Source organism: Loxodonta africana, chromosome 1, assembly GCF_030014295.1.
Source record: "Loxodonta africana isolate mLoxAfr1 chromosome 1, mLoxAfr1.hap2, whole genome shotgun sequence".
NCBI lineage: Eukaryota > Metazoa > Chordata > Mammalia > Proboscidea > Elephantidae > Loxodonta > Loxodonta africana.
Window position 1 is genome coordinate 107,711,651 of NC_087342.1, and position 27,372 is coordinate 107,739,022.

A 27,372-nucleotide genomic window follows, 5' to 3' on the forward strand; every position below is an offset into this window, starting at 1 on the left:
TTCTCATTATTTCCATTCTGGTTGTTCTGGTTCCACTAAATCTAGCTTCTTTGTCTACAAATCTTACATTTATAACAAGACTTTCGGAGGTTTTTTTTTTTTTTTTTAATATCTCTAGCACAGTGACTTTTCTCAACGCCGGCTGGTTGCATATTAGAATTACCTGGGGAGCTTTTAAAAATCCTGAGGCCCAGACCGAACCCTAGACCAATTAATTTCCATGATTTCCAGTGTTCAGGCAGGATGGAGAATCACTGATCTAGCCAAAAACAAAAAAAAAAAAACAAACCCTCATTTGTCTTTCAGGTTCATTCTCAGTTTTAATCCCCTGCTGTCTTCATCCCTTGTAATAAGAAAAATATTACAGTAATATTCTGTGTATCTTTGTTGTGTAGATCTCTACAACGGGCCTTTTCTAATCAGTTTCCTGCCGGCTAGCTTATAAAGTGAGGTCTACTAGAGACTCATAGATATTAAAGAAGTCCAAATGGCTCGCTTTTGAGACATTTTACATGATTTATCTTCATCATTTAGCTTCAGCTGGCATCAATAATATTACATTTTATGAGCATGTTTGTATAGTGGTTTATGGTTGACAAGGTACTTCTACAAGTATTATCTCACATGAACCGCACCATAATTCTAGAAAGTAGGCAGGATTACTATCACCATTTTAGATGAAAAATCTGTGGTTCTGAGAGGTTAAATGAAGCCTAAATCTCACGGTTCAGTGGAAGAGCCAGGACATCTGACACCCAACCCAACACACGTCCCACTATGTCATTCTACCTGGCTTTGCTCTGAAGGAGAACAGACTGGGAGATGACCTTCTTTTTTAAGGCATGTTAGTCTAAATAACTAAACTACTGAAATAAATATTACATCATGACCTTGATTTCAATTCAAATGTGACATTACAGGCTAAATTATAGCTGAACCACTGGGTACCTTACATGGGCTAAGTTTAATATAACTTAGTCAGGTACCTGCAATATAGTATGTTGTCAACAAATATTCGTTGAATGAATAAATGGGCAAAATCCTACTGATTTGTGGCAATGCATATAACCCTTCTAGAGAATACAGCTGTAGAGAAAAGCAATGCAAATGAATTCCAGTTTTTATCCTGGCTTATAATTACAAGACAGTAATTTAAACTAAGATGGTTACAGAAAGGGTCAAAAAAAGTAACTCAGCATTCAGGCTGAATTAGCCATGGAGGAAGATAGAGACAGACTGATGGACAATAAGACACACAGACATGGTCCTCTATTCTTCCTGTCTGGAAGAATAATCTCAGGAAGTAACTAAATATGTGCAGGAGAAAATATTAACTGAGAACAGCTTATAAGACATACATATTAAATTAAAATCACTGGGCAGGAAGATAAAGGAGAGCTATTCCAGCAGATCTACCAGATGTATGGCCTGAAGTACAACTGTGGAGTCTACATATTTATACGTTTATAAAAGCTAATTCATTGTGTTGGTCATGTATTTAGCTGGGGGAGAAGACAGTCATTGTGTATTTGTAATAATGTCCCAACACACCTGGCCTGAGGACCACCTCTGGTTGACATTTGTAGCAATGCATAGATACCACTTCCTCTTTAGACATTCAAGTCTGCGAAGTTGCAGAGTGGACATGAGGCCAAGAATTGGTCAGAAATGATGACTAAAATCTGCTGAAACAAAATGCTAGTTAATGGTAGGACAACTTCCAAGAAACGGAATCAACAATGTGATTAAAAAAGAAAGAAAGAAAGAAAGAAAAAAAACTAAAGTAAGAATGTACAAATGCTCAGATTAAATTTTAACCAAAAAATGATTTAAGGAGGCCTTAAGGGACAATCTCATTATTGAAAAATAAAAATTTAAATAAAATAAACAGAAAATTGCTTGACTCATAGTTTCCTCCCTCCTCCTGATTCCTTTTTCTTGCTTCCTTTCAGTTTCTTTAGCCTCTTAGAGAGTCCCTGGTGGGTCTCTGAAGGGACACACACTTCTTGACATACATTAGGCAGGTCAAATCCAGATGTATGTTTTTTGAATTAAGATGGCTTACTTAAAGCAATAAGAAGCTGCCACAGAATAGCCAAAATTATAGATATTAGAAATGGAAAAGACCTATTAGATCATCAAGTCTGTCCCTCAGGGCCAGTGCTGGAGAAGCAATCGAAATGAAATGATCCACTCGCTCCAACCATTCTCTGTGGTTAGCAAGACAAAAACACTCTCAAATGGAAATGAGTCTTGGAAGTTTATGACTGAAATTCTGAACTTTCTTTTTTCAATTACTTTGCTCTTGGTCAGAGTCTGGGGAACCTGGTCTTATTTTGTTATTGTTTTTAATATGCTTCTATCTATCTATATTTATAAATATACTGGTATTTGTGTGTCTGTATAAAACACATAAAGTGTCTGCGAAGTCACTATGTATCATGGCTTTCAGTTACTCTTGTATAGTCACATTTTTATTCACAACAAGAAGTACAATTCAGATTAAGTTCAAGACTTGCTAGTGTAGGAACCATATCCATAGACTAACCCCTCTCTTTGTTAGGGACTCAAGATCTAATGATGCTGAACCAGTGGGTGTACATGGATGCCGAATTTAGTCCATGGAACGGAGTTCCAGATATACTAAAGAATTAAGAGAATTTCTCTGTGTACAAAGACCAAAAGAAGAGAATGGCCTTCAATCTTTCTTACATATTTATTTGGAAATATCTCTATATAAAATGTACCTGACTATAGGAGTAGAATAAAGCCATACTAATGATTAAGGAATAAAAAGCCTTTTCCAAATAGAGTAGGAGGTGGAGATACAAGTGAGTTTCTTTTATTGGTAAACAGACAGTCTTGAAGGGACACTGAGCTGACTCACAGCAATAACCACGCTCGTGTTAGTATCCCCTGGAATTATGGCTGGCAGCACAGGCACACATTATCAGGCAATTATGAAGAAATGAATTCAACCTCAAATTGACCAACCAAAATATTCACTCTTCAAAACCTATGCTGGCCATAGTGGAATTAGCAATGAGAAGTATGATTCATTTATCAAAGAGCCAACATCAAGTGGCCTAGCTCTCCTTGAAGAAGCTTGTCAAAATGCTTCTCAAATTTGCCTTTTGAATTTCCCTCCAAATATAGACATGTTGTCACATTCTAATTTCTTAAAATAAAAATGTGACAGAATTTTTTTTAAAAAAGGATTCTGTATGGTTTACTATGACCTTAGAGTAAAAATACTTAAATGTCTTAAGTTGTGAAATACTATAGCACCTTCTTCAATTGATTTAGTTGATGAAATCTGGTGTCTGGAGTTACTTCTGTAAAAAGTTAGGCATCGAGCCCTTAATCAAGAGCACAAGCTCCTATCAAACAATATTTCTATGGGAAAAGTAAAAATTGACTCACATCATTTTTACTTGCCAGGCCTTTTCCATGAACTGGTGGTGCATTGGTTAAAGTTATCAACTGCTTACCGAAAGGCTGGTAGTTCAAAATCCGCAGCGGCTCCATGGGAGAAAGATATGGCAGTCTGCTTCTGTAGAGATTTACGGTCTTGGAAACCCTATGGGTCACTACCAGCTTGAATTGACTCAATGGCAGTGGTTTTAACCTATGAAAGGGATGAGGATTGATTCCCTGTTTAAAGAAGAGGGGCCCCAGTGACACTTTTATAATTTTGGGTGCCAAATGCAATAAAAATCCATCATCCTTAGATATCAGAAGATCAGTTCATGGAAATGATACCACATCTTCTATTTTCCAGCCTTAGGAAGACTAAACAGACTTTTGTTTCTAATTTTCACTGTATTCTAGTGAGGAAGAAAGAGGCTCAGAATCAAGTATTTATGCCAGAATTAGGTAAATGGGTACCTGAGGAAAACTAATTACTGGTGGCGCTAGTTCTGCCATCTTTCAGCTAGTTCCACTCTTTTAATTTTTCCCCTAATTATGCATTATTCTTGGCCATGACATCCTCAGACCTTGCTCAGCTTCATTAACTATACTGAAGGCTATGCCATAGAGCTGTGAAAACATATGACGCCCACAAAAAGGCTTTAGAGGCCAAGTTTCAGAAGGCTTGATTTTTACCTTTTTACTTAATCTATTTGATTCTAAGCCTACTGAAGCATTTAATTCTTTGAAAAATTAAGTAGAGAAGGAATCTTCTCTTCTTCCATGCCTCTGCTTCCTTTCCTTACTCCACTTCCAACCCCTTCCCCACATAAAAAACAGTGTTCACAAACCTAGAAGAGAATAAAAACATTAAAAAACAAAACAAAACCAAAAAAACTAGGCTAGATTCAGTGCAGTTTCTAACAAAATTCCAACAGCCTTTTATGCAAAAATGGAAAAGCCGATCCTTAAATTCATGTGGAATTAAAAAGGGCCCCAAATAACCAAAACAATCTTGAAAAAGGGGAACAAAGTAGGCTCGTACTTCCTGATTTCAAAATGTACCACAAAGCTACATTAATCAAAACAGTATATTTTTTCCCACAGTAGGGTAGATCCTAATCCCATATGACTAATGTCTTATAAAAGAGGACAGACATGGAAACAGAGTCACACACAGGGGTAAGACAGCAAGTGATGATCTGTCTACAAGCCAAGGAACTCCAAGAACACTCAGGCTATAGAATTTGAAAGAGACAAAGAAGGATCTTCCTTCTTTGAAAATTAGAAACAAAAGTCTTTTGAGTCTTCCTAAGGCTGGAAAATAGAAGATGTGGTATCATTTCCATGAACTGATCTTCTAGAAAGGCTGGAAAATAGAAGATGTGGTATCATTTCCATGAACTGATCTTCTAGAACTGACAGACAGAGAGCATAGTCCTGCTGATATCCTGAATTTGTGGCCTCCAGAACTGTGAAAAAATAAATTTCTATTTTTTAAAGCCAAAAAACAAAAAACAACAACAAAAAATGACAGTATGGCTTTGAATTTCTATTCTAATGTAGACATGTCACCTTGTAATTTCTTAAAATAAAAATGTGGCTTTATTCTACTCTAATATTTAGGCAAATTTTATATATAAATATTTCCAAAAATATATCTAAAAAGCCTATTAGGAAGGACAGGATAGACATCTAGATCTGATAAGGTTTAATATCTAGAATATATGAAGAACTTCTATAACTCAACAACAAAAATACCAACAACCGAATCAAAAAATGGACAAAGGACTTGAATAGTAGACATCTCTCCAAAGAAGATACACAAATTTGGCCAATAAGCACATGAAAAGATTCTCAACATCATTAGTTATTAAAACCAAATCAAACTCATTGCTGTTTTGTCAATTCCAACTTATATTGACCCTATAGGACAGAGTAGAACTGCCCCATAGAGTTTCCAAGGAATGCCTGGTGGATTTGAACTGCTGACCTTTTGGTTAGCAGACGTAACACTTGACTACTAGGCCATCAGGGTTTCCCATTAGTCACTAGAGAAATGGAAGTCAAAAGTTCAATAAGATACCACTTTATACCTACTAAGATGGCTGTTATCAAAAACTGGAAAATAACAAGTGTTGATGAGCATGTAGAGAAACTGGAACCTCACTCGTTGCTGACAGGAATGTGAAATGGTGCAGCTGCTGTGGGGTGATTAGAAGTTCTGGAAACAAACAGTGGTGGTGCTGGCACAGCACCGTGACTGTGATTAATGCCCCTGGACTGCATACCTGAAAATGGCTAAAATGGCAAATTTTATGTTGTGTATATTTTACCACAATAAAAAAAAAGGTGGGGTGTATATTTGCCTATTATAATTTGGAGAACATATTATCCTCATAGAAGGACAGCTGTGGAAAATTCTGAGAATTTTTACGTTTTAGGGCTTTATTAAACAAAAAAACCTATCAGCATACAAATGGTCTTATTCTCCCACAAAACAAGCAGTTAATTTGTATAAACTATATGCTACTTTAAATTTGTTTTTCCTCTCCTGAGTTCACTCTAGGGCAAGGGCAGAGGAAGGGGATGATGGTTAATGTTGTACATCAGTTTGGCTGGGCCATGATTCTCAGTGGTTTAGTAGTTACGATATAGTTTGGCAGTTGTATGATGTTGTGATCACTTCTATGATGAGATTTGACATAATGTGATCACCTTCGATGGGATCTGCTGTGAGTAGCCAATTAGTTGAAAGAGAGTTTCCTTGGGCATACGGCCTGCATTGAACATAAGTGGACATTCTGACAAGGCTCAAAGGGTTTTGCTCGCTCTGGATCCTGCAGCTGGCCCCTGTTCGTCTGACCTCTGGTTCCTGGCGCTTGACCTAACAGCTTACCTGCCATCTTGCCTGCCAATCTCGGGATTCATCGATCTTCACAGCCTGTGAGCAAGAGCCCTGCTCTCTGACCTGCCAATCTCGGATTTGCCAGCCCCTGCGGCTACATGAATCAGGAGATGCCTCTGTTCTGACCCATGGACTTGGAATGTTCCAGACTTTACAACTGCATGAGCCATTTCCTCAATATCTCTTTTTCTCTATATTATATGCTTTACTGGTTTTGCTTCTCCAGAGAACACCGCCTAAGATGGTATAGTAAAGTATTAGGTCACTATGTAGCAATTAGGAGCCCTGGTGCTGCAGTGATTAATTGTTTAGCTGCTAACTAAAAGGTCAGTGATTTGAGACCGCCAGCTGTCTCAAGGGAGCAAAATGTGGTAGTCAGCTTTCATAAAGATTACAGCCTTAGAAACCCTGTGGGGGCAGTTCACCCTGTCCTACAGGGCTGGTGTGAGTTGGAATCAACTTGACAGCAATGGTTTTTTTTTTTTTTTTTTGGTTTATGCAGCAATTTGGTTTCACAATTTGTCTTTAGGAAGTTCAGTTCAGTCTATTACCTGGTTTAGAACAGAATTCTAAATCGAGAGTTATACATTGATGTTATTAACAAGATAGAATTTTGTAAGACCAATGACTTATTCATTGCAAATATCTTCTTTCAACAACATAAACAGCAGCTACACGTGTGGACCTCATTGGATGGAGTACACAGGAATCAAATTGACTACATTTATGGAAATAGACAATGCAGAAACTCAGTATCATCAGTCAAAACAATGCCGGGGCTGACTGCAGAACAAATCATCAATTGCTCATATGCAAGTTCAAGTTGAAGCTGAAGAAAATGAAAATAAGTCCATGAGAAGTACAGCCAGAATGCTCCTTAGAGCCAAAGTATGACCTTGAGTACATCCCACCTGAATTTACAGACCATTTCAAGAATAGATTTGACACATTGAACACAAATGACTGAAGATCAGATGAGTTGTAGAATGGCAACAAGGACATCACATATGAAGCAAAAAGACAAGAAAGAAAGAAAAGACCAAAATGGATGTCAGAAGAGACTCTGAAGCTTTCCCTTCAAAGCAGAATAGCTAAAGCGAATGGAAGAAATATGGACGTAAAACAGCTGAACAGAAGATTTCAAAGGGCAGCTTGAGAAGACAAAGTAAAGTGTTATAATGACATGTGCAAAGAGCTTGAGATAGAAAACCAAAAGGGAAGAACACGCTTAGCATTTCTCAAGCTGAAAGAACTGAAGGAAAAATTCAAGCCTCAAGTTGCAACACTGAAGGATTCTATGGGTAAAATATTGAGCGATGCAGGAAGCATCAAAGGAAGATAGAAGGAATACACAGAGTTACCGTACCAAAAAGAACAGGCCAACATTCAACCATTTTGGAAGGCAGCATATGATCCAGAATCGATGATGCTGAAGGAAGAAATCCAAGCTGCACTGAAGGCATTGGCAAAAAACAAGGCTCCAAGAATGGACGGAATACCAATTGAGATAGTTCTGTGAAGAGATACAATCCTGGAAGCACTCACTCATTCATGCCAAGAAATTTTGAAGTCAGCTACCTGGTCAACTGACTGGAAGAGATCCATATTCATGCCCATTCCAAAGAAAGGTGATCCAAGAGAATGTGGAAATTATTAAACTATATCATTAACATCATATTAACATCATATACAAGTAAAATTTTGCTGAACATAGTTCAAAAGTGGTTGCAGCAGTACATCGACAGAGAACTGCCAGAAATTCAGGTTGGATTCAGAAGAGGACGTGGAACAAGGGATATCACTGCTGATGACAGATGGATCTTGGCTGAAAGCAGAGAATACCAGAAAGATATTTACCTGTGTTTCATTGACTGTACAAAGGCATTTGACTGTGTGGATCATAACAAATTATGGATAACATTGCAAAGAATGAGAATTCCAGAACACTTAATTGTACATAAACCAAGAGGCAGTCTTTCAAACAGAACAAGGGGATCCTGCGTGGTTTAAAATCAGGAAGGGTGTATGTCAGGGCTGCACCCTTTCTCCCTACTTATTCAATCTGTATGCTGAGCAAATAATCTGAGAAGTTGGACTATATAAAGAAGAATGAGCCATCAAGATTGGAGGAAGACTCATTAACAACCTGCATTATGCAGAGACACAACCTTGCTTGCTGAAAGTGAAAATGGCTTGGAGCACTTACTAATGAAGATCAAAGACCACAGCTTTCAGTATGGATTACACCTCAGTTTGAGAAAATAAAAATCCTCACAAGTGGACCAGTAAACAACATCATGATAAACAGAATATTGAAGTTGTCAAGGATTTCATTTTACTTGGATCCACAATCAATAGCCATGAAAGCGGCAGTCAAGAAACGAAACAATGCACTGCATTGGGCAGCTCTGCTACAAAAGCCCTCTTTAAAGTATTAAAAAGCAAAGATGTCACTTTGAGGACTAAGGTGTGCCTGGCTGCATATGCATGTGAAAGCTGGACAATAAATAAGGAAGACCAAAGAAGAATTGATGCCCTTGAATTATGGTGCTGGTGAAGAATACTGAATACACAATGGACTACCAGAAAAACAAACAAATCTGTCTTGGAAGAAGTACAGCCAGAATGCTCCTTAGAAGCGAGGATGGTGAAACTTTGTCTCATGTTCTCTGGACATGTTATCAGGAGGGACCAGCCTCTGAAGAAGAACAGCATGCCTGACAAAGTAGAGGGTTACTGAAGAAGAAGGCCTTCAAGGAGATGGGCTAACACAGTGGCTGCAACAATAGGCTCAAACATAGAAACAATAGTGAGGATAGCATAGGACCCGAGGTGTTTTGTTCTGTTGTATACAGGCTAGCTATGAGTTAGAACTGACTTGACGGCACCAAACAACACAACAACAACATTATTAACATTGCTACATAACATCAAGGTACCTGTAGAAAGTATTTTACCTAATGGGTATCTTTGTCTTCTGGAGATAAAGAGAAACAAGCTTTTGTTTTTTGACTACAATAATAAAAGCTAACACACTGTGTTTACTCGTGCCAGCCACTGTTCTAAGCATTTCACTTATATTATTAACACATTAAACCACTATAGTAACCCTACGCGGTAGGTACTATAAGGGATGCTATATAATTTGCCCAAGGTCACAGAGCTGCTAAGTGATCGAGTCGTGCTTTGAATGGAAGCAGCTGCTCCAGAGTCCATGTTCTGAATCAATACATCACCCTGGCCTCGGAATCAGTGATACACTCAGGAAGCTCTAAAATCATCACAGGAAGCATGCATTCAGTAAATGCATGCATGAAATAAATATATGTCCACTGTGTACTCTATGCCTAACTCTGAGCTCAGCACTGGGGATAGAAGAATGAATAAGACAGATATACATCTCAATGGCATGGCATTCAGAGTTTTAAACAAATGAATAGTTACACTATGCTTGGGGCTTGGAAACACACATAGAATAAATCAAATAGGTAAAAACAGAGATGACCCCAAACAGGGGAATAAAAATGAGCAAAACTGAATGCTGGAATGGTGATAACAGACAAGAAAGAATTGGCTGAACGCCAGTTTCCCAAAGCAAAACATACCGCATCATCAAATCTTTATGAACACTTGTAACAATCCCTAACTGGTCTCCCTGCTTTCTCTTCTGGGCTAGAAGATACCGCCTTCACAGCACTCAGAGTGATCCTTTAGCCTCTACTTTGAAAAGAAACAAGCAATCATCAGCCGATCAAGAAAAACTAATATCAATCAGCAGATACTGAAAGTCAGTTGGCTCCTCTGATGAACTTGGTTCTGAAGTGGGACAGCTTGGTGGGGTCAGTCTTGCAGGCTAGCCTCCCTTCCCCGAGGTTCATCTCTTGTCCATTCACTGCCTCCCCCTGCCAGAGCCCTCCTTTCTTGCCTTTCGGCTCCTGCAGACCCAGCTTCAAGAGGCTTCTGCTGGCCTCTCTGCACTCAGTGAGCACCTCCCTTTTGTTCTGTTCCCTATACAGGACCAAAAACACGCTAAAACAAAAAGATAAGCATTTAAAATATATATAAAATGCGGTTAAAAATTATTCATAGTAAGATACATAGAAACTTATTTACCACTTAGATAATTCTTTCAACAATTTCTAACAATCTGGAAACATGATAATTGTCTTCAAATACTTGCAGGTCTGTCTTATGAAACAGGATTAGCTCTATCATTAAGACCCAAGAAACCTGCCAGTGATAAAACGTTAAAAAAAACAAAAAACAAAAAACCTGTTGCCATTGAGTCAATTCTGACTCATAGTGACCCTGTAAGACAGAATAGAACTGCCCCACAGAGTTTCCAGGGCTGTAAATCTTTACAGAAACAGGCTGCCACATCTTTTTCCTGAGTGGCATCTGGTGGGTTCAAACCACTGACCTTCTGGTTAGCAGCCAAGCACTTAACCACTGTGCCACCAGGGCTCCTTAGATAAAACGTAGTATTTCCTTATCTAAAAGATAAAAACAGAACTGAGGAAGAACAAAATGTGTTCTTGATGAACGAAAACAATTCTAGAGCACAGTCTTCTCCATTCAGTTGTGCGACTTGCAGTTCTCAATCAGACCTGATTGAAGAACTCACGTTTTCTGATTTCAAAGCATAGATTCTTTCCATCACATGAAATGGTGCGTAAACATGTTGCACCTCCCAGAGACAGCCAGGTAACAGCACACACTTAACTCTGCCCTGTCCTCCTGAGTCCTCTTCCTGTGGAAGAGGGAGGGGCTGATGAACTTGAGCTCCATCTCTTGGGCTGGCCAGTTTTGATTGGCAGATGCTTCTACTGAGGCAGCAGTTTTTCATCTCCTGGCTTTATGGCCCAAACTGTAACAGATAAGGAGTAGCAGACATCCTGTCTCTAATGCACTCAGAAACGAATGCAAACTAATGCAAAACAGAATCAGAAGGCGCCGTTTTTTCTTATTTTGTTCCCCTAATGAAACTGTCATCTTTATACGTCGAATGGTTTCTTTACACCTTTCCACTATTCCTACCGTGCAGCCACAGGTACTGACCTGAAATGTGCTGTATTTGACCTATGGTCAATTTCAATTTCTCAAATATTATAGGAAATCAAGAGTTAATATACAGCAAGGCTACTGTGACAGAGACGGTGTGTGTGTGTGATTTTGTGAGCATGTGTATATAATGTAGATAGACAGATATCAGACACATTCATTCATCATATACAGCCGTTACATATGTATCCACATTTTTTTTTTTTTTTGGCTCTACTTTGGTTCAAGGACAGGCTTTATAGGTTTCCCCCTTTCCTCTAATCAGGGACATGTCTAAGGGACTGTCTAAAAGGCAGCCAAGCTTTTACACCACCATTATTGTTAAACAGCAAGACTGAAAAGCTTCATACTGTCTGCCACTCCACCTACTCAAGCTGATTTTCTTTTAACAGTTTCAATGCAAGTTGTGCAAGGAAATAATATTCTACAATCTTGGGTCTCCTGGGAAGAATGCAGCCATTCCCAAAGGGAGGGAGCCTTTGCTGAATCTGCTACTTTATGAGTAAAACGAGAAGTTCAGCACTCTTTTATTGTACCTTTTTCATTTTTGAAAAGCTGCCCAAATCATTCCAAGTAGAGTTGAAAGCAAAGTTATTAATGTCAAGAAGCCAAGGTCTTTCTCCATGGCTTGCTGAATGGGAAAGGATGAAAACTTAGTATTCAGCTGTCCTTTGCTTCTCCTGCTTGAGCCAAAGAAGCAGGAAGGAGCAAGAACGAGTAAGTGAAAAGGGATGTTGTTTATCTTTTGACAAAATCACAATGTTCTGCACTCGGTTCCAGCAGTCAAATGTGGCCGTTGCATCTTTAAGACAGATAGCCTCTTCTCCGAGAGACGACACACTAATTACAGTGCTTCTGCCAGAGGGAACTCACACATGCAAACCATTATGTAAAATATAATTTCTTTTTCTTTAAGAATACTCAAGATCATTAGACATGGTTTCTTCAATGCTAGAAAATCAGGCCAAAAATGAAAATAAACAGTTTCAAGTATTTGCAACATAATTCCCTCATGCATTTATGGAAATATAGTAAAAATGCCCTAAAATGTGGTTTGACATTTCATGCTGCACCGTTTCGCTCTTTTTCTAATTCTCTAACATTTGCCCTCTTATCATATATCATTTCAGTTTCGCTATATTTCAAATATTCACGTAGCAATAGCCGCCACTCTTACCAAATAGTTGGGCTTCGAGGGAGCTAATGAACAACAGGAAGCAGCCCAGAAGCTTGTTGTAAATTAAACAAACTCCTTATAAATTAAACATGGTAACATATGAACGCAAAGGTAGGGCATGCCAACATGACATAACTTTTAAAAACAGCAATTAAATGTACAGCATAGCTTTCCCTAATGATGTGCTATGCTAATTTAAGGCTAAGGTGATGAGTCCGTTGATTTAACAGTTTTACATGGAACTCATAAATGAAAATAAAATCTGCAATAAATAAATCATAGGGACTTGGGCACTTATGCATATAGAAGTAGGTATGTTATTAAAAAATTTTTTTAGATGGAGGAAAATATACACTTCAATTCCATCGATTTTCTATATCATAAACTAACCCAAAACATTTAGGCTGAACAATATGCAGGGTTTTTAGATTCAAAAAAATACAACCCTTTATTAAAAATCCCGAATCTCAATGGTATATTATTTGGTAGATTTTCTTTTTCATTTTTACTGTCTGCGTTCTACCTCTCCCACGTTGTTTACCTTTAACCTTTTTATGGAGATGTTCTAAAAATACAAACAGAACGTAAGGCATCACTTATAATACCCTCATCTAACATAAAGGATAACGGACATGCACAGTCTATTTTAGTAAGAGGATAAAAGCAGAAAAACATATGCTCTGAGCCGATATGGGTCTGAGGATGGAAAGGGGTGTTCTGACTTGAGGAGCAACCTTGTTGGAAGGGATCTAAGACAGCCGCCCACTTTTGTGTTCATTAGTTTACTCTGTTCTAAAAAAAAAAAAAAAAAAAAGATCCAGATCAATCAGGTTTATTTTGAATGCCCTACCTGGCTCAACGTTAGCTGGCTTTGATTTTAAAAAATGTACCCTTTGATTAAGCAGCCCTGATGGCACAACGGTTAAGTACTTGGCTGCTAACTAAAGGTTGGTGGTTCAAACCCACCCAGCAGCTCCAAGGGAGAAAGACTTGGTGATCTGCCCTCATAAATGTAAGAGCCTAGGAAACACTACGGGGCAGTTCTGCTCTGTCACACGGGGTCGCTATGAGTGGAAATCGACGACGACAGGTAACAACAAGATCCTTTGATTATTCAGATAAAACAGGTAATCTAGGTCTTCTATGAGAATGTTATTATTAACAAATTTTCTTTAAAATTCCTTTTTTACTCCTGAGGCCAATTTTTCTTTTTTAGCCCATTTTTCCTACCTAGGATCTTTGCTATAAAAAATTACCTTTAGACAATAGATACTTCCATATAAGACAAAAACATTATAGTTAGAATTCTTTTGATGAGCAACTTTCAAGTTATCCAAATTGGCAACTGGAAATAAGTTTTGATCATATTAGTAGAAGTTATTACATTTCTGCCTTGAGAGCAACAGATGAAACCTGCTGACGTATGGGGTGACAAGTTCAGCAGGAGGCAAATAGTGAGCTCACTCATCATCCTCTCTTCCTGCCACATTCCACTACTTGCAGGTCTCAGGTCACATTATGTTCTCTCTTCCTCAGACCTCTATGCTTTAGGCTCATGCTGATGGCACTGCTCTTCCCGGTTCTTTTTGTTTGGCTAACTGCCACTAGTCTTTTAGGTTTTGGCTTCCCTGGCCTTGCCTATGTGCATCCACAACACATGTTGCCCCTACACAGCACTACGACACTGCACAATAATGGCCTGTACACTTGATTATAAGCTCCTTGAGTTGGGAGTGTGGTCTGTTCAGAAATGTGGTCCCACCACCTGACATTTAACCTGCCATGCAGTCAAATGTCAAAATATATTTATTTAGCAAACAAATTAATAAGCTGCTAATAATGATGACAATGCTAATAATGGGTGAATTTATTGGGTGCTTTTTTTTTTTTCATTATGTGTTAAGCACTATTCTAAGGCCTTAAGATTTAATCTTCACAATAACACTACAAGGCAGATGTCATTATTATTCCCATTTTTGAGATGAAGCAAGGGAGGCACAGGGAACCTTTTGGATCTTTTGGTGAGTTGGTTTGCTTTGGTAGTGGCTAGTCAATCTAGGTGAATTTATTTTATATACCGGGAACAAAAGTAAAGTGACGGGTAACTTCATATTTTTAAGATAGATCAAAATAATTATTAGGTTGAATCGTATAGAACTGTTGATATTCAATTGGTTTTGACTTCAAATATGGGAATTTCATACTGTTTAATTTAATATATTCAGCTCAGCTATAGAGTAACCTTCACCCCTATTCCCTACCTCGTCTATCCAGAACTCGAAAAATCAGTACACTCCTACATACTGTCACGCTAGAGAGTGACAAGTACATGGATTAGGACCAGAGAAGCAGTTTATCCACAGGTTTCCTTTTAACTATGCCAACAGGATTGTTTCTATGGTTGCCAGAGCCTTAATACATATGACCCTTCTCGGAACAATGACATTGGTTGTATCGGGTTCTGCAAGTGTAGACCAAGGCAAGTGACCAAAAGAGGTAAAATCAGTAGCAACGTGTTTTTTCTGTAGTTTTAACTTATGTATGATGACATAAAGTCCAAGGTAAAAATAAAAAGTTTGGAGTTGACAATGATTTAAATTTGCCAGTTTCCAGCGCTTCTGAAATCTTGCCAGGATTAATTTGGATTTCGGCCTCTCAGACTCTGCATTGCTCTAACGTGATGTAGCCTAAAAAACAGACTTGACATAAAGAGGTAAGAACAGTCTACCTAACTTAACTGACAAGTCTGTTGTTAGGATGCCCAGCCTTGACTAGAATGTTGATTTGTGTCATTCCAGAAGAGGGTGATGCTGTGTCTCCTAGTGAAAGGTATTTGTGATGAAAATAATTTACAGGCTAATCCAGAACTATGTAAGGCAAATGCTCACAGGAGGGAATAGGACTTGTTTTCAAGGTGGAAACATTTTTAGAGTTTGCTGGAGATTTTTATTTTGAAATCTCCAAATTCAACAATTCTTTGGCCTCTGTAAACTTTCAAATGGAAAGCTCCAATATTTAGAGTAAATAATGTCTAAGCTTCCCCTTCATAGCAAGTTTTCTTTTTCTCCCCTGTCATAAGAGTGTTATATCCTGGCACCTGAAATACAGAACCCCTTTGTAGTAAAGCTATCATACTATACCACTCAGAATGTGTTGCTAATGAGGTTATTGCTTAATAGGACCATAGAAGAACGTTGAAAAAAAGAAAATACCCTGACAAATGTGTTGACCAAAGGATGCCAACAACTCTCCCAGGGTCCTGTCCGAATTTCAAGGATGTAAAAAAAAGGAAAAATGAACTTTAGTGCATGTGAAAAATCATAACATTGAAACATAAGTCCATTTATCTTTTAACTATTTTTCCAGTTCTCTTCCAAAATTTTGCTGGTTATTAAAACACTGCTGTGTAAATAAAAATGTTCTGCTTTATAACTTACCCCCTATTTCTTGTCCTTACAATATAATAATGTCATTGTTTGTTATATCACACTTAGTCTTAAAGTAATAGGGCTTGATGTGAAGGACTTTAAATAGCACTTTGAGGAAGGGCTTTTCTAGAAAAATGAGGTTGGAGAATCAAATACAGAATGAGGAGTTCAGAAAAAGACTCCAAAGGACTTGTACAACTCTGAGAGCCCTTAAAGAGTTTATATACCGTGACTCCCACTGAGATAAGCAGAGGTCTTCATAAATGTCCATCTATCTGTTATGTGAATTGTCCAAGGCTGACAGCTGCCCACCGATAAGGTCATGGGGAATATTATCAGAATTTCAGTAAAGCCATTCAAATTCCCAGACTGAGAATATAAAAAAAAAAAAAAAATTAACACATTTCATTAGCATATATCCTCTGCCATAATAGGAAATGTCCATTTCTATTGCTTTTTAGAGATATTCACAATCAAGTGCTTCTGCACCCATCTATCTGAAGTCATTAGGACCACCAAAAATGAGAGCTTATGGCAGTCTATAAAACGTGACCACTCTCACAGATAAAACACAACATTAGCTGTAATTAGAATCACAGACTGTAGGAGCTGGAAGGGGCCTTAGAGGTAATTTAGTTCAACCTTCTCATTGTACAGTTGAGCTTGAGTGACTTTTCCAAATGTTATTCAGCCAGCTAATGGCTGGACTGGGAGTAGAACCAGGTCTCTTGACTCCTATTCCACTGCTTTTGCCATTAGAACAGGCTTTAGCCATGACATACTATTTAGACAAGGTCAGTAAACCTAGGCACTATCAAGACTTACTGGGAAGAAATTCCATTAACAACAAGAGGCCTTAACAGAAAATTCCCCCATATCTAATTCCTAAAAACTCAATTTGAGGGATTCTAACTTGGTATTCTCTCAACTAGTGTGAAAAGGCAGCAACGGGAAAGGATAAAGTTTCATATAAACTAGAACCCAATTCTAGAAGAATCTCTTACGTTAACAATTTTAAAAAGCCTTAAGATTGATTAATAAAAAAAAGATAGTAAGCACCTACTAAAGGTAGAAAATCTACTCTAACTTGGACAATATTTTTTTCTTTATCCCATCTATTGCACCTGTGTAACAGGAGCAAGGAATTTTGGTTGTATGAAAAATACATTTTTCTTCAATGACAACATGTTAGTTGAAATAACAGTAGATGGTAATCACAAGACATGGTTCTATCCTAGCCTCTGCCACCATTTCATTGAGATACTCTTTCTGAGCTGCAGTTTTCAAATCTAAAAACTGAAAGGGTTTTTTTTTTTTTTTTTTTAAGGGTGCTCAGAAAAGCCCTGAAGGTCTCTGAAGGTGCTGTGAGAGCTGACAAAATGGTTAGCAGAACAGTGAGGGAGAACCAGGCTAGGAAGTTCTGAGTTTGTCATCCCAGCCTCTACTGGGGAGTTCTACTTTGATCTGCTTTTGGTATTAAGCTAATATGTAAGACCTCGTTAGAACTTGTTCTGTGGCTAAAGTTTCCAAACCACTGAAAAGTTGAAAGTGACTATATATTACTTCTACCTCTGCTCTTCACTCCTCAGCTTAAAAACCCCTTCAATAACACGCCACTGAGGATTATGCCCAAGCTCCTAAGTACGGCATTCTCCATGCTTCCGCCCCACCTCTCCTTTTCTTCTCTCCTCCAGCCATTTCACACCATGTATTTCATGTTTTAGTAATTCCAAATTGTTGGTGATTTCCTGACCATGCAGTGCTGTTTCACACCTCTTTGAAATTCTACTTTTGCTCATGTCCCCTTTGTCTAGAATGAGCATCTCCTCACTCTTGGCTTGGCTAAATCCTCTTATCCTTCACAGTTCAGCTCAGGCAATCTTTCCTCTGTGAAACCTCAGAATCCCAGGACTGAGTGAAGAACCCTCTATTTGGTTCCATTTAATCCTGTAAAGGATTATTATAGTAATTACACATTATAATGAAATAATTCTAAACTGTCTCTCAACTGGACATTAAATACCTTATGGGTAAGATGTTTCTCTTTTTTATTTGCTAAAATGTTAGATTTATATATATATATATATTTAAATGTTAGTACTTTAAAACCCAATAAAGACTTACTGAAGGAATAAACTACAAAAAACAAGCAAGCAAACAAAAAACCCTGAACTTGATAGAAAAATTTAATTTCAAAAAATCTGAAAATACCCTTGATGTTGTATAGCTTATCTCTCTGACAGTTTATTCACTTGTTGTGACCATATGAATTCTGAGCTACTTTAAGAAATGAGTGTCAACAAGAATTTGGCTATATAATATACTATCTATGGCTATACATTATGAAGGAACACGAAGGTTTAGACAGGGAGCGACACTCCATTTAAAACTACTGTAAAAACCTCCCTCAAAGAAGAAACTGAAAAATCATTAATTAAAAATAAACGAATAAACTCTCAGAGATGTTGCTCCTGAAATCAAGCAATAGAAAGTAGAAATATAAAAGGAGAAAAAAGATCACATGGACAGAAAGGTAGATTAGCCTTACTACATCAAAGAACAATCTATAGGAATGTTAACTTCTTATGTCAAAAGTCAGCAGAGACAAATAGAAACTATTTTCAGTTTTTCAGGGCACCCATAAGGTCAAAATAAGTCATGATATTACTAAGACTTGACTTGCCTTTCTCACTCTCATTCTCTCGTAAGTGTACAGTGGAGTATTGAGGCTATATGACATATATAACAGCAATATACTGAATGCAGAAGCAGATATGAGAATCCAGCTGTCTTGTATTAAGTCACATATTTTAAAAATTTGTAAAAATATAAGACAAGTTCACTACTCATCTCATTAATTTTTCCCCAAAGTATAGCTATTTTTCATAAAAATATGTATCGCAACATGTAATGGATTATTATTGTTATTTTTAGGTGAGCTAATACATATCCTAAAAAAAACCAACAAAAAATAAAGATAACTAAAGTTCAGTGTACATTTGTAGAATACTTACATTATCTTTATTGTATTTTTCCTCCCATCGTTCATTATTTACTGACTACCCTTATTTACCAGTCTTTCTGCTAGGCACTGAGAAAATATCTGTGAGCAAAGCACGCAAAGTCCATGCCTTCATGGAACTTATAGTTGGGAAGATACAACAAACAATCAAATACATAATATGATAGGGGGTGACAGTGCTATGGGAAACAATTAAGGTGGGAAAAGGCAATGCGGATAGAGTTACTATTTTATATTAAGAGGTCAGGAAAGGCCTCTCTACTAAGGTAACATTTGATCAGGGAGGCCTATAGGAAAGGAGCGAGTAAGCCATGCAAAAAAGCAATTTAGGTAGAGAGAAGTGAGAGTGGAAAGGCCCTGAGGTAGGAGCACAAGTGGGGTATTTGATGCAGAGGACAGAGGCCGGTGCGTCTGTAGCAGAATGAGCAAGAGGGTTGGTGGTGGGAGATGAGTTAAGAGAGGTTGCGGAGGGTAGAATGTTCTCCAACCTTTTAAGAAGTTCTGTTGTAAAAGAGCACAGGAACAACAGTAATCTGAACCACCAAGGAAAGGACTCAAGATGGGGAGACCTGAGTCTGTTCACATGCAGAGAGGAAGGAGAAAACAGAGTAAGACAGCTACCAGTAAGGAAGAGGAGTTCAGGAGCCCTGCTTGATAAAGCAAGGGGTACTTCTTCCTCGGAAACAGGTCCAAGAAAGAAAAAAGGAATTAAGTTTCAGATACGCTGAGATGAAGAAGTTGATAATTTAGGAAGCCCACAGTGGCCTTGGAGTGATCTTACCCACCCATCCACCCACCCATCGCAAAGCAAAGCCGATCACCTGCCTGATCTGCATGCGGGCTTGGGGAGAGTGAACGGCTTTAGAATAGTTCCTGTGAGAATGCACAAAAGGTCTGCATGAATCACGCTTTACTCTTTGGGAGGGCAGGATGGCAGGAAAGAAAAGATTAAAAATGATGAAAGCAGACACTCTAATGTGGGACAAATAAGATTCTGGTCTTTCTCTGAACTAGCTAGTGTGACAACTCATTTCTGGTCCAGGGGTAGCACCACAAGACCTGAAACCATTTACATCAACTTAAGCCCCAAAGCAGGGCTTTGATTCAATTTGAACTGGTTCAGTCAGAGCTGACAAAGGAAACCAGAAAAGACTCAAATTTTTTAAGTTTTTTAAAATTTGGGTAACCCACAACAGTAACCGGAATGGGAAAAATTATGGGTCAAAGCCTGGGAACTGGAGACTTGGAAGAGGCATAGCCAGCCCCTTCAGGAGCTTGATGCATGATATCGGATTACTGGCAGGACTGTGGAAGGTGACATACATTCAAAGCAGCACGGTTGGTCACCATCTTTGAGTAGGGCACTGTTGTTTTTGACTCTGCGCAAAATCCGACAGGCAAGAGATTTGGTTGCTGTGCGATGTGCATGCTGCACATTTTTTAAGAGAGAGATTGGTTCTAGCAGCCCTTCGACCTGTAATTTTTCCTGTGGTTCCCCCCAATTTAAAACATTCAGGTTTGTTACGGCTTTATTTTCTTGGCCATGACTGAACCGGGAAGAACCAGTTCGAAGTCCTGCCCTAAAGAAAGCTCTGACTAGACATATTTATTATTCCCCACAGCTTTAATGGCCACTTGGGTGGAAGTTCTAAATTATTCTTCACCTGGTAAAACGTAAAATTGCAGAAAGGCAAGTCTGAAGGAGTGACAGAAATCAGTAAAAACACAAATCAGTACCAGGGGCTGTTAAGCAGAGGAACTGCACATTTAGTGAAGATATATTCCACAGTTATAAAGAATAACCAAAGCCTAGATATTCTAAGAGATTATGGAAAGAGGAGTGAGAGGAAGTGTCATTGTGCTTTAACTGCACGTGTTCAAATAGTAACAATGGGGAAAAGTATTCTATTTCTCATATGAAATGAATTAAAAACAGGTACTATGATTTGAAATTAGGGCATGAATAATTCAGTTTTCAAAGAACTTTTAAGACAGTTGCCTATGAAGGAAGTTGCAATTTTTCTTTTTAATGAAATTCATGTTCACAATAAAAGGCTACCAGATTTTCAATCTTCAGTTGAGAATGCTGTAAATTAAAAATCTCCTACTACAGGCATATATAGGAGCCCCAGTGGTACAACGATTAAGCACCCAGATGTCAACTGAAAGTCGGCAGATTGACTCCATCAGAGGCTCAGTGGGAGAAAAGACCTAGTGATCTGTTCCCGTAAAGACTATAGCCTAGGAAACCCAACGGGGCAGTTCTGCTCTGTCGCACACGGTGGGTATGAGTTGGAATCAACTTGAGGGCACATAACAACAACAAGGAAGGCTGATGAGGCATCGGTGGTTCAGCAGCATAATCTCACCTTCCTGGCCAACGCACCTCATGCAGCTACTACCTGTCTGTCAGTGGAAGCTTGCCTTTTGCTGTGATGCTGAGCACGTTTCAGTAGGGTTTGTAGACTAAGACAGACTGGAAAGAAAGGCCTGGTGATCTATTTCTGAAAACCTGCCAACGAAAACCCAATGGAGCATAATGGCCCGATCAGCAAGTAATCATGGGGATGGCACAGTACTGGGCAGCATTTCGTTGCCTTGTGCCTGGGATCAACATGAGTTGGGGGCTGACTTCATGACAGCTAACAACAACAAGGCAAATTCAGCTAGAAAGAATTCCAACCTCCCTTGCTATCTCTTCTAGCAAGTTTCTACCTTTTTTTCTTTTTTAAAAAAAGATAATAAGAAACTCCACCCCTAATACTGATTTACAATCATGGCCTGCATGTGCAAGCCCAAAACAAATGTGCATGGCACATGGAAGAATCTCATTGGTTCACACCCCTGCAAAAACCACAACCCCCCAACTTTCAATAAAGCGAAGGCCTCTTTACCTAAGTGCACATTAGCTGTTGGCTTCAGCAGGCTGTATGACATGGCTGGCTCCCTCAGTGGGCAGGCGCACCACAGCAAGGCACTCATTAAGCTATTGGGTTTCATTCCAGTAACTGTTCAAATACATTCTTCATTGTACCAGAAAGTATGTTTGTTTGATGCTGGAACTTTGATTTCCCCCTCCCTCTTTCCTTGCCTTCCCACCATTCCTTTTACCCGTTGCTCCCTCCCCTGTTTTATGGTATTTGTTCTCATGCTAATACACTCACAAAAATTCAGTAATTCTCAATGGGTCTCTTGGTCATTAGTGCAAATTAGTGAGGTTTTACTGAATATGGTCAGATTTGATTTGCCAAGTTTTTCTCCCGTTAAGATTTTAAACCCATGTGTATTTCAAGGGAAATCTAATTTGTAGGTTTCGGAATCATTTACACTCAACTCACAAACGTGGTTCTGTGAGCGCCTCCATAGCTGGTGTACAAGAAGCCACAGAAGCTGGTTTCCCTTCCTTTTAACAAGTTCTTGTTAGCATGTTTGCTTTGAAGTAGGTATTTGGATCGTGCTGGAAGCAAACAGAACTAAGCCCCAGAAAAATGTAAAGTAAGATTTAAAAACCAAGTTCAAAACAGCTTTTTTTCCCCCCCCAATAATTATACTTTTTAAAGAAAAAATGCTAAGGATTGCACCATCCATTTCAGCCTTTTAAGGATGATGTCAACACCGCCTGCCTGGACGAGGTGGCATTTTGCAATGCGTCAGTCTAGGAGGGTGACGAGGGAGTAGTCTGTGAGTAGGTGACATGATCTGCTTTCACCTTGTCCTGTCCACTTTGTCATTTCACTGACTATTCAGTTGCTGGGCCACCCACCCTGCCCCACCATTCCCACTAGGCCTCTGCTGCTGGGATTCTCCCAGGTGTCATTTCTGCCAGTGGGTGCTCCCATACCTATTGACTCCTGCCTGTCTCTTCCTCTTTGGAGCTCCTTAGCACTCCCTGTGTTCTTGGACTTTACCACAGCAACCACTCCCTCATTTCCTGATGCTTCTCCAGCTTCCTGGTGGGATAGACTCCTTGTTGCCCACTTTGGACTCCTAGTGCTGCATCTTGGTTGAAGCCAACTGCAGACCCACTGCTTCAATCCTTGAACCCCTGGTCCTGCCTCCAGGTCGGGCTTCCGTAATGACAATTTCCTCACTATCTATACCGTTCCAGATGCTAGATCTATTGCTACCCTGGCTTGTCCTGCAGCTCTCATTGCTCTGAAAAAAAGGACCAAATCTTACTGATGTTTCTATAACCCATTTCCACAGTGCAAGACCATCAGCAGTAGGATGGAAGTGCTGATGAGACTTTGTGTCCTTGTGGGTGGCATGAACAGTGTTTAAAAGACAGAAAATCTGTTAGGGCCAGCTCCTGTCCAAACACCAAAAGTAAACCAAAAGTAGGCAATTCTTACATTGAGAATAGGTTGGTTTGTCTTTTTTTCTTCCTTCCATCCAAGGGTTTTTTTTTTTTTTTTAGAAAGACAAATAGCTATGACGATGCCATAAAAAGCCCTTCTTTACCAATTGTCTCCTACGCAAACAATTCCTTCCAGTGCCCAGGAGTTCACTTCAACGAACCCTGGGGAAGAATAGCAGGGATGCTACTCAATGCTGGGGTGACTCACTGAGGCAGTGGTGAACTCTCAAAGAGCCGACATAGAAACCACTAAGAACAACTAAGACCCCAGTGGATTTGGACAGACCTTGTGTTGCAACTGTTCTGAGAAATCTACCACTAACTCAGAGGCTAGCAGAAGAGGCGTGCTGGCAAATACTCCAAATATGCTCAGACAACTTCAGTATGTTTGTATATACACACGTATATAAATGCACATACATATTATATATATATACACCAAATTATGCTATTATATGGATATAATAGCATAACTATATAGCTTTTTAATATATATATATAAATCAGTTATGTATACCCTTGAATGAGAAAGGCCCTTTTCTAATCCGTCCCTGAATCCCTTGCTTTAACATTTTTGGAAAGCATGGTGCCACAATCCGTTGGAGGACATATTATAATTACCGCATAACCTCCAGTTAGGGAGTCCCTAGAAAGAGCCCTCTGACTGCTGAGGATAGTCACTCATTCATTCACTGACTTACCCATCAATCTTTAACAAGGTATCAACCATGGGGCAGGAATCATGTGAGGTTTTCTCCATTAGATGAGAAAGAATTTCTAGAGACAGAGGAGAGTGGAGAGGAGAAACAGCATCTCTCCTCCATTTCTCTGCTCTCAAACTTAGACAGCAAAGGTAGGAAGCAAATTAGATAAACAAGTATTTGCAACTACCCAGTTTTTTCCCAATCACCTGCTATTTTTTTTCTTAAAGAATTTCAACATTTCTCTTCATTTTCCACTTCCCAATTCTTTTTTAATGTTTTACCTAAAATTTGGCAAATAATGATGCTTTCAGCAACTAGTATAAGTTATAACAGCTTCTGCCAATGGAACAGTGTCCCTTTCCTTACAATATAACTCTTTCAATTAACATGTATATAGAATGAAACAAGATATAAAATGGAGATGAGGAAGAGTTTAATCAGGATGTGGCTTTCACTGTATGAAAAAATACAAGCAAACAATGAGCTTTAGTTAATAATATGCATGCTTAATACTGAGGCCTGCCAATTTACTTTGAAATGCATACAAAAAGATGGTTCCTTGATGGAAAGAGGATAGACAGATAAATCTGTGACAAAACAAGAAGAGTAAAATACTGTTGACACAGGGAGTGGGTATATGGGTGTTCGCTGTAAATTTCTATCAACTTAGTTCTATATGCTACAAAGTTTTCATAATAAATGTTGGAAAAAAGCTTCATCAAATTGCCATTTCCGCTTCAATTCCTTTTACACATTGACTCATAATATATTTATTATTAATTCTCTGACAGATTTTGGAAGCTCACAAAAATTTTTTTTTTTTTTCTCCTTAACCCAAAGGAGAGTAGTCGAATGAGGAGAGTATCTAGAGTGAAATATCTAGGGGAACAGAGCCTGCAAGTTAAACATCTGTGGGTATTTAGATAGCCTGCCTGCGAACAATATGATGGAAAAGAAGGTCAGAGTCAGGGCATGCGGAATCAGAATGACAGAATGTTAGAGCTGGAAGGGGTTTTAGCAACCGTGTAGTCAAGCCTCTCATTTTACAGATGAGGAAACAGAAGCCCACAGATGTCAAGCGATTTGTCTGAGATTCTTCAGAGAGATTAGTGGCAAAGCCAAGGACTTAAGACTGGGCCTCTTGACTTCTGCTCTTCCCACCACACCACTCAGCTTCATTAAATCAGGCCCCCAGAGCCAAGTGTTAGCAGCCAAACATCTAATTTCTTTCTTTCTACTAAAATCTCTTGCAGGAAGTTCAGAGTCATTTTTTTGACTCTCTGTACTTTCCCTCTATTCTTATTGTGACCACAAATGAATTTATCCAAATGGGAGAAAAACTAAAGAGAAGTCTTCCATTTCTGAATCCTATGTAGGTAGAAATACAAAATGTGTGTAAGTATAAAAAAAATACAAAAGGACAATTAAAAAAAAAAAACCAGAACAAAACAGCATTAAATATGGACAAATGTTGCCTCAATTATTCATTTATAGCAGAGGTCTATGTGCCAAAGATAGCACATATGCACATAAAGGGCGTCTCACTTCCTAACAGTTACTGTAACATATAAAGGCATTCCTGAAAAAGGATAAAAATGTACTTGTTTTCCAAATTAATCGTTTATAGTCTCATCTAGCAAAGTGTTACATCTTTACAACTTATAAAATATCAATTTTGATAAAACACCCTTATACATATACCAAAAAAACCAGGTTAATAAGCATACATCTTTTATGGGGCAATAAAACCATACATTTTTATAACATTTAAAAGTAATATAAAATATAAAAATTGAACATTATTTTGTTAAAAAAGTTCTTGCGGAACTTTTAATTTCACTTTTCCACTAGGTTAACTTAAGAGAGAAGTATTTATGAAGACAAATATTCTTAATGATGCTGATACAATGGAAATGCGCCAACGACATCCGGAAATAGTACTAACCTATTATTGCCATTCGATACGTTGAAATTTTTTCTTTCAATGTTTCTTTTCCTCCATCAATTTAGATACAGTACACACAGCCATGGACCTGAACCACAAGACAGTCCATTTCATAATTTCTATTTCTTTTTCACGATTTATGTCAGTAGTGGTATGAACGTACAATTACATGGTGTGATAATAAAGTAACGTGACTCATTTGTCACCACTGAGTCTTTTCAAAAGAATGTGCCGCGAGCTCTGACGATAATTAGTGAAGAGTGATTTCAAAAATATTTTGCGCAAAGGCAGCACTGTTTGGAATTGTAGAGATGTTCAAGGACATTTTGTTTTGAGAGAGAGTCTCTGAGATATAATGCTCTGTTCGTATCTGAAAACAAAACAAAGCAAGAACAGGAAAGCTAGTCAAATTACTTAACAATCTCACCTGTCTTTCTAAGATGACTAAAACAACGTTCATATTCTGGGGCTGCGTCTGGCCTGATGGAATAACTACACTGAAGGGAATGAGATTTTACTTTTTGTATGTTCACACAAAGCAGAAGCACAATTGGTAGAAAACACTGGAGAATTAGAAAACAAAGACTCTATTTCAAAACTAAACCATGATTCTATTGCTTTAATAGGCTGTACAATGTAAAATGAAATTCGATCTCTTTATCCAAATAAGTAAGGAACGTGTGGAGACCTAGTTAAAAAAAAAAAAAAATTTTTTTTTTTTTAAGGTAGAGTGAAATGAGTGATTACCTTCATGGCAGCGTCAGCAGAACTGAGATTGCCACAAGCAGGCCTTGGCGACCGAGGAGAACTCTATTCCACCTTCCTAGGTGGTGATACCTTGGTCGGATGTCTTAGTTTTGAAGGAGCATTGCCATATGTCTCATGGACATTCTGAGGCCTAAAGACAAGCAACATTCCTGTTTCTCATTCCTTACCTTTTTCTGTAAAACCACCTATAAAAAAAGCTGGCAGAATGTAATTGCGGTTCCAGCAGCTGTGTAGATGCTCTATAATCCTATGTTTCAAAAACAGCAGCAAGGTTTGAAAGGTATATGTGCAAACAATGTGGTTTAATGGAATTCCTAAGACTGAGTTCAGGTTCCAGCTCTACTACCGTGTGACCTTGGGAAAATGAATGAACTTTCATGAATCTCGGCTTCTTCATTTACAAAATCATCATCATCATTGCTAACAATTACAGAGTGCTGACTATATTCCAGGCACCGCTCTAATGGGCTTTCTAGATTTTAATTCATTTAATCCTTAACAACTCTGTGAGAAAGCACTATTATTAGTCACATTTTCTATATAAGAAACTGAGTCACAGAGTGGTTATGTTGCTTGTCTAAAGATAATAAA

General features: G+C 38.4%; 1 protein-coding gene across 9 annotated transcripts in view; it reads right to left on the reverse strand.

Annotated features, from left to right (window-relative positions):
- Positions 1–27,372, reverse strand: part of SUPT3H (SPT3 homolog, SAGA and STAGA complex component) — a 556,168-nt gene that overhangs the window by 37,038 nt on the left and 491,758 nt on the right. For 7 of the 9 annotated variants that reach the window (XM_064286849.1, XM_064286851.1, XM_064286855.1 and 4 more), the window contains one exon: positions 13,366–26,383. The exons of the other annotated variants lie outside the window; for them this stretch is intronic. In XM_064286849.1, the coding sequence (XP_064142919.1) occupies positions 26,264–26,383 (120 nt within the window). In that variant the 3' untranslated portion in view covers positions 13,366–26,263. Of the gene's footprint in view, positions 1–13,365; positions 26,384–27,372 lie in introns of those variants that run through there. 9 annotated transcript variants of the gene reach the window in all.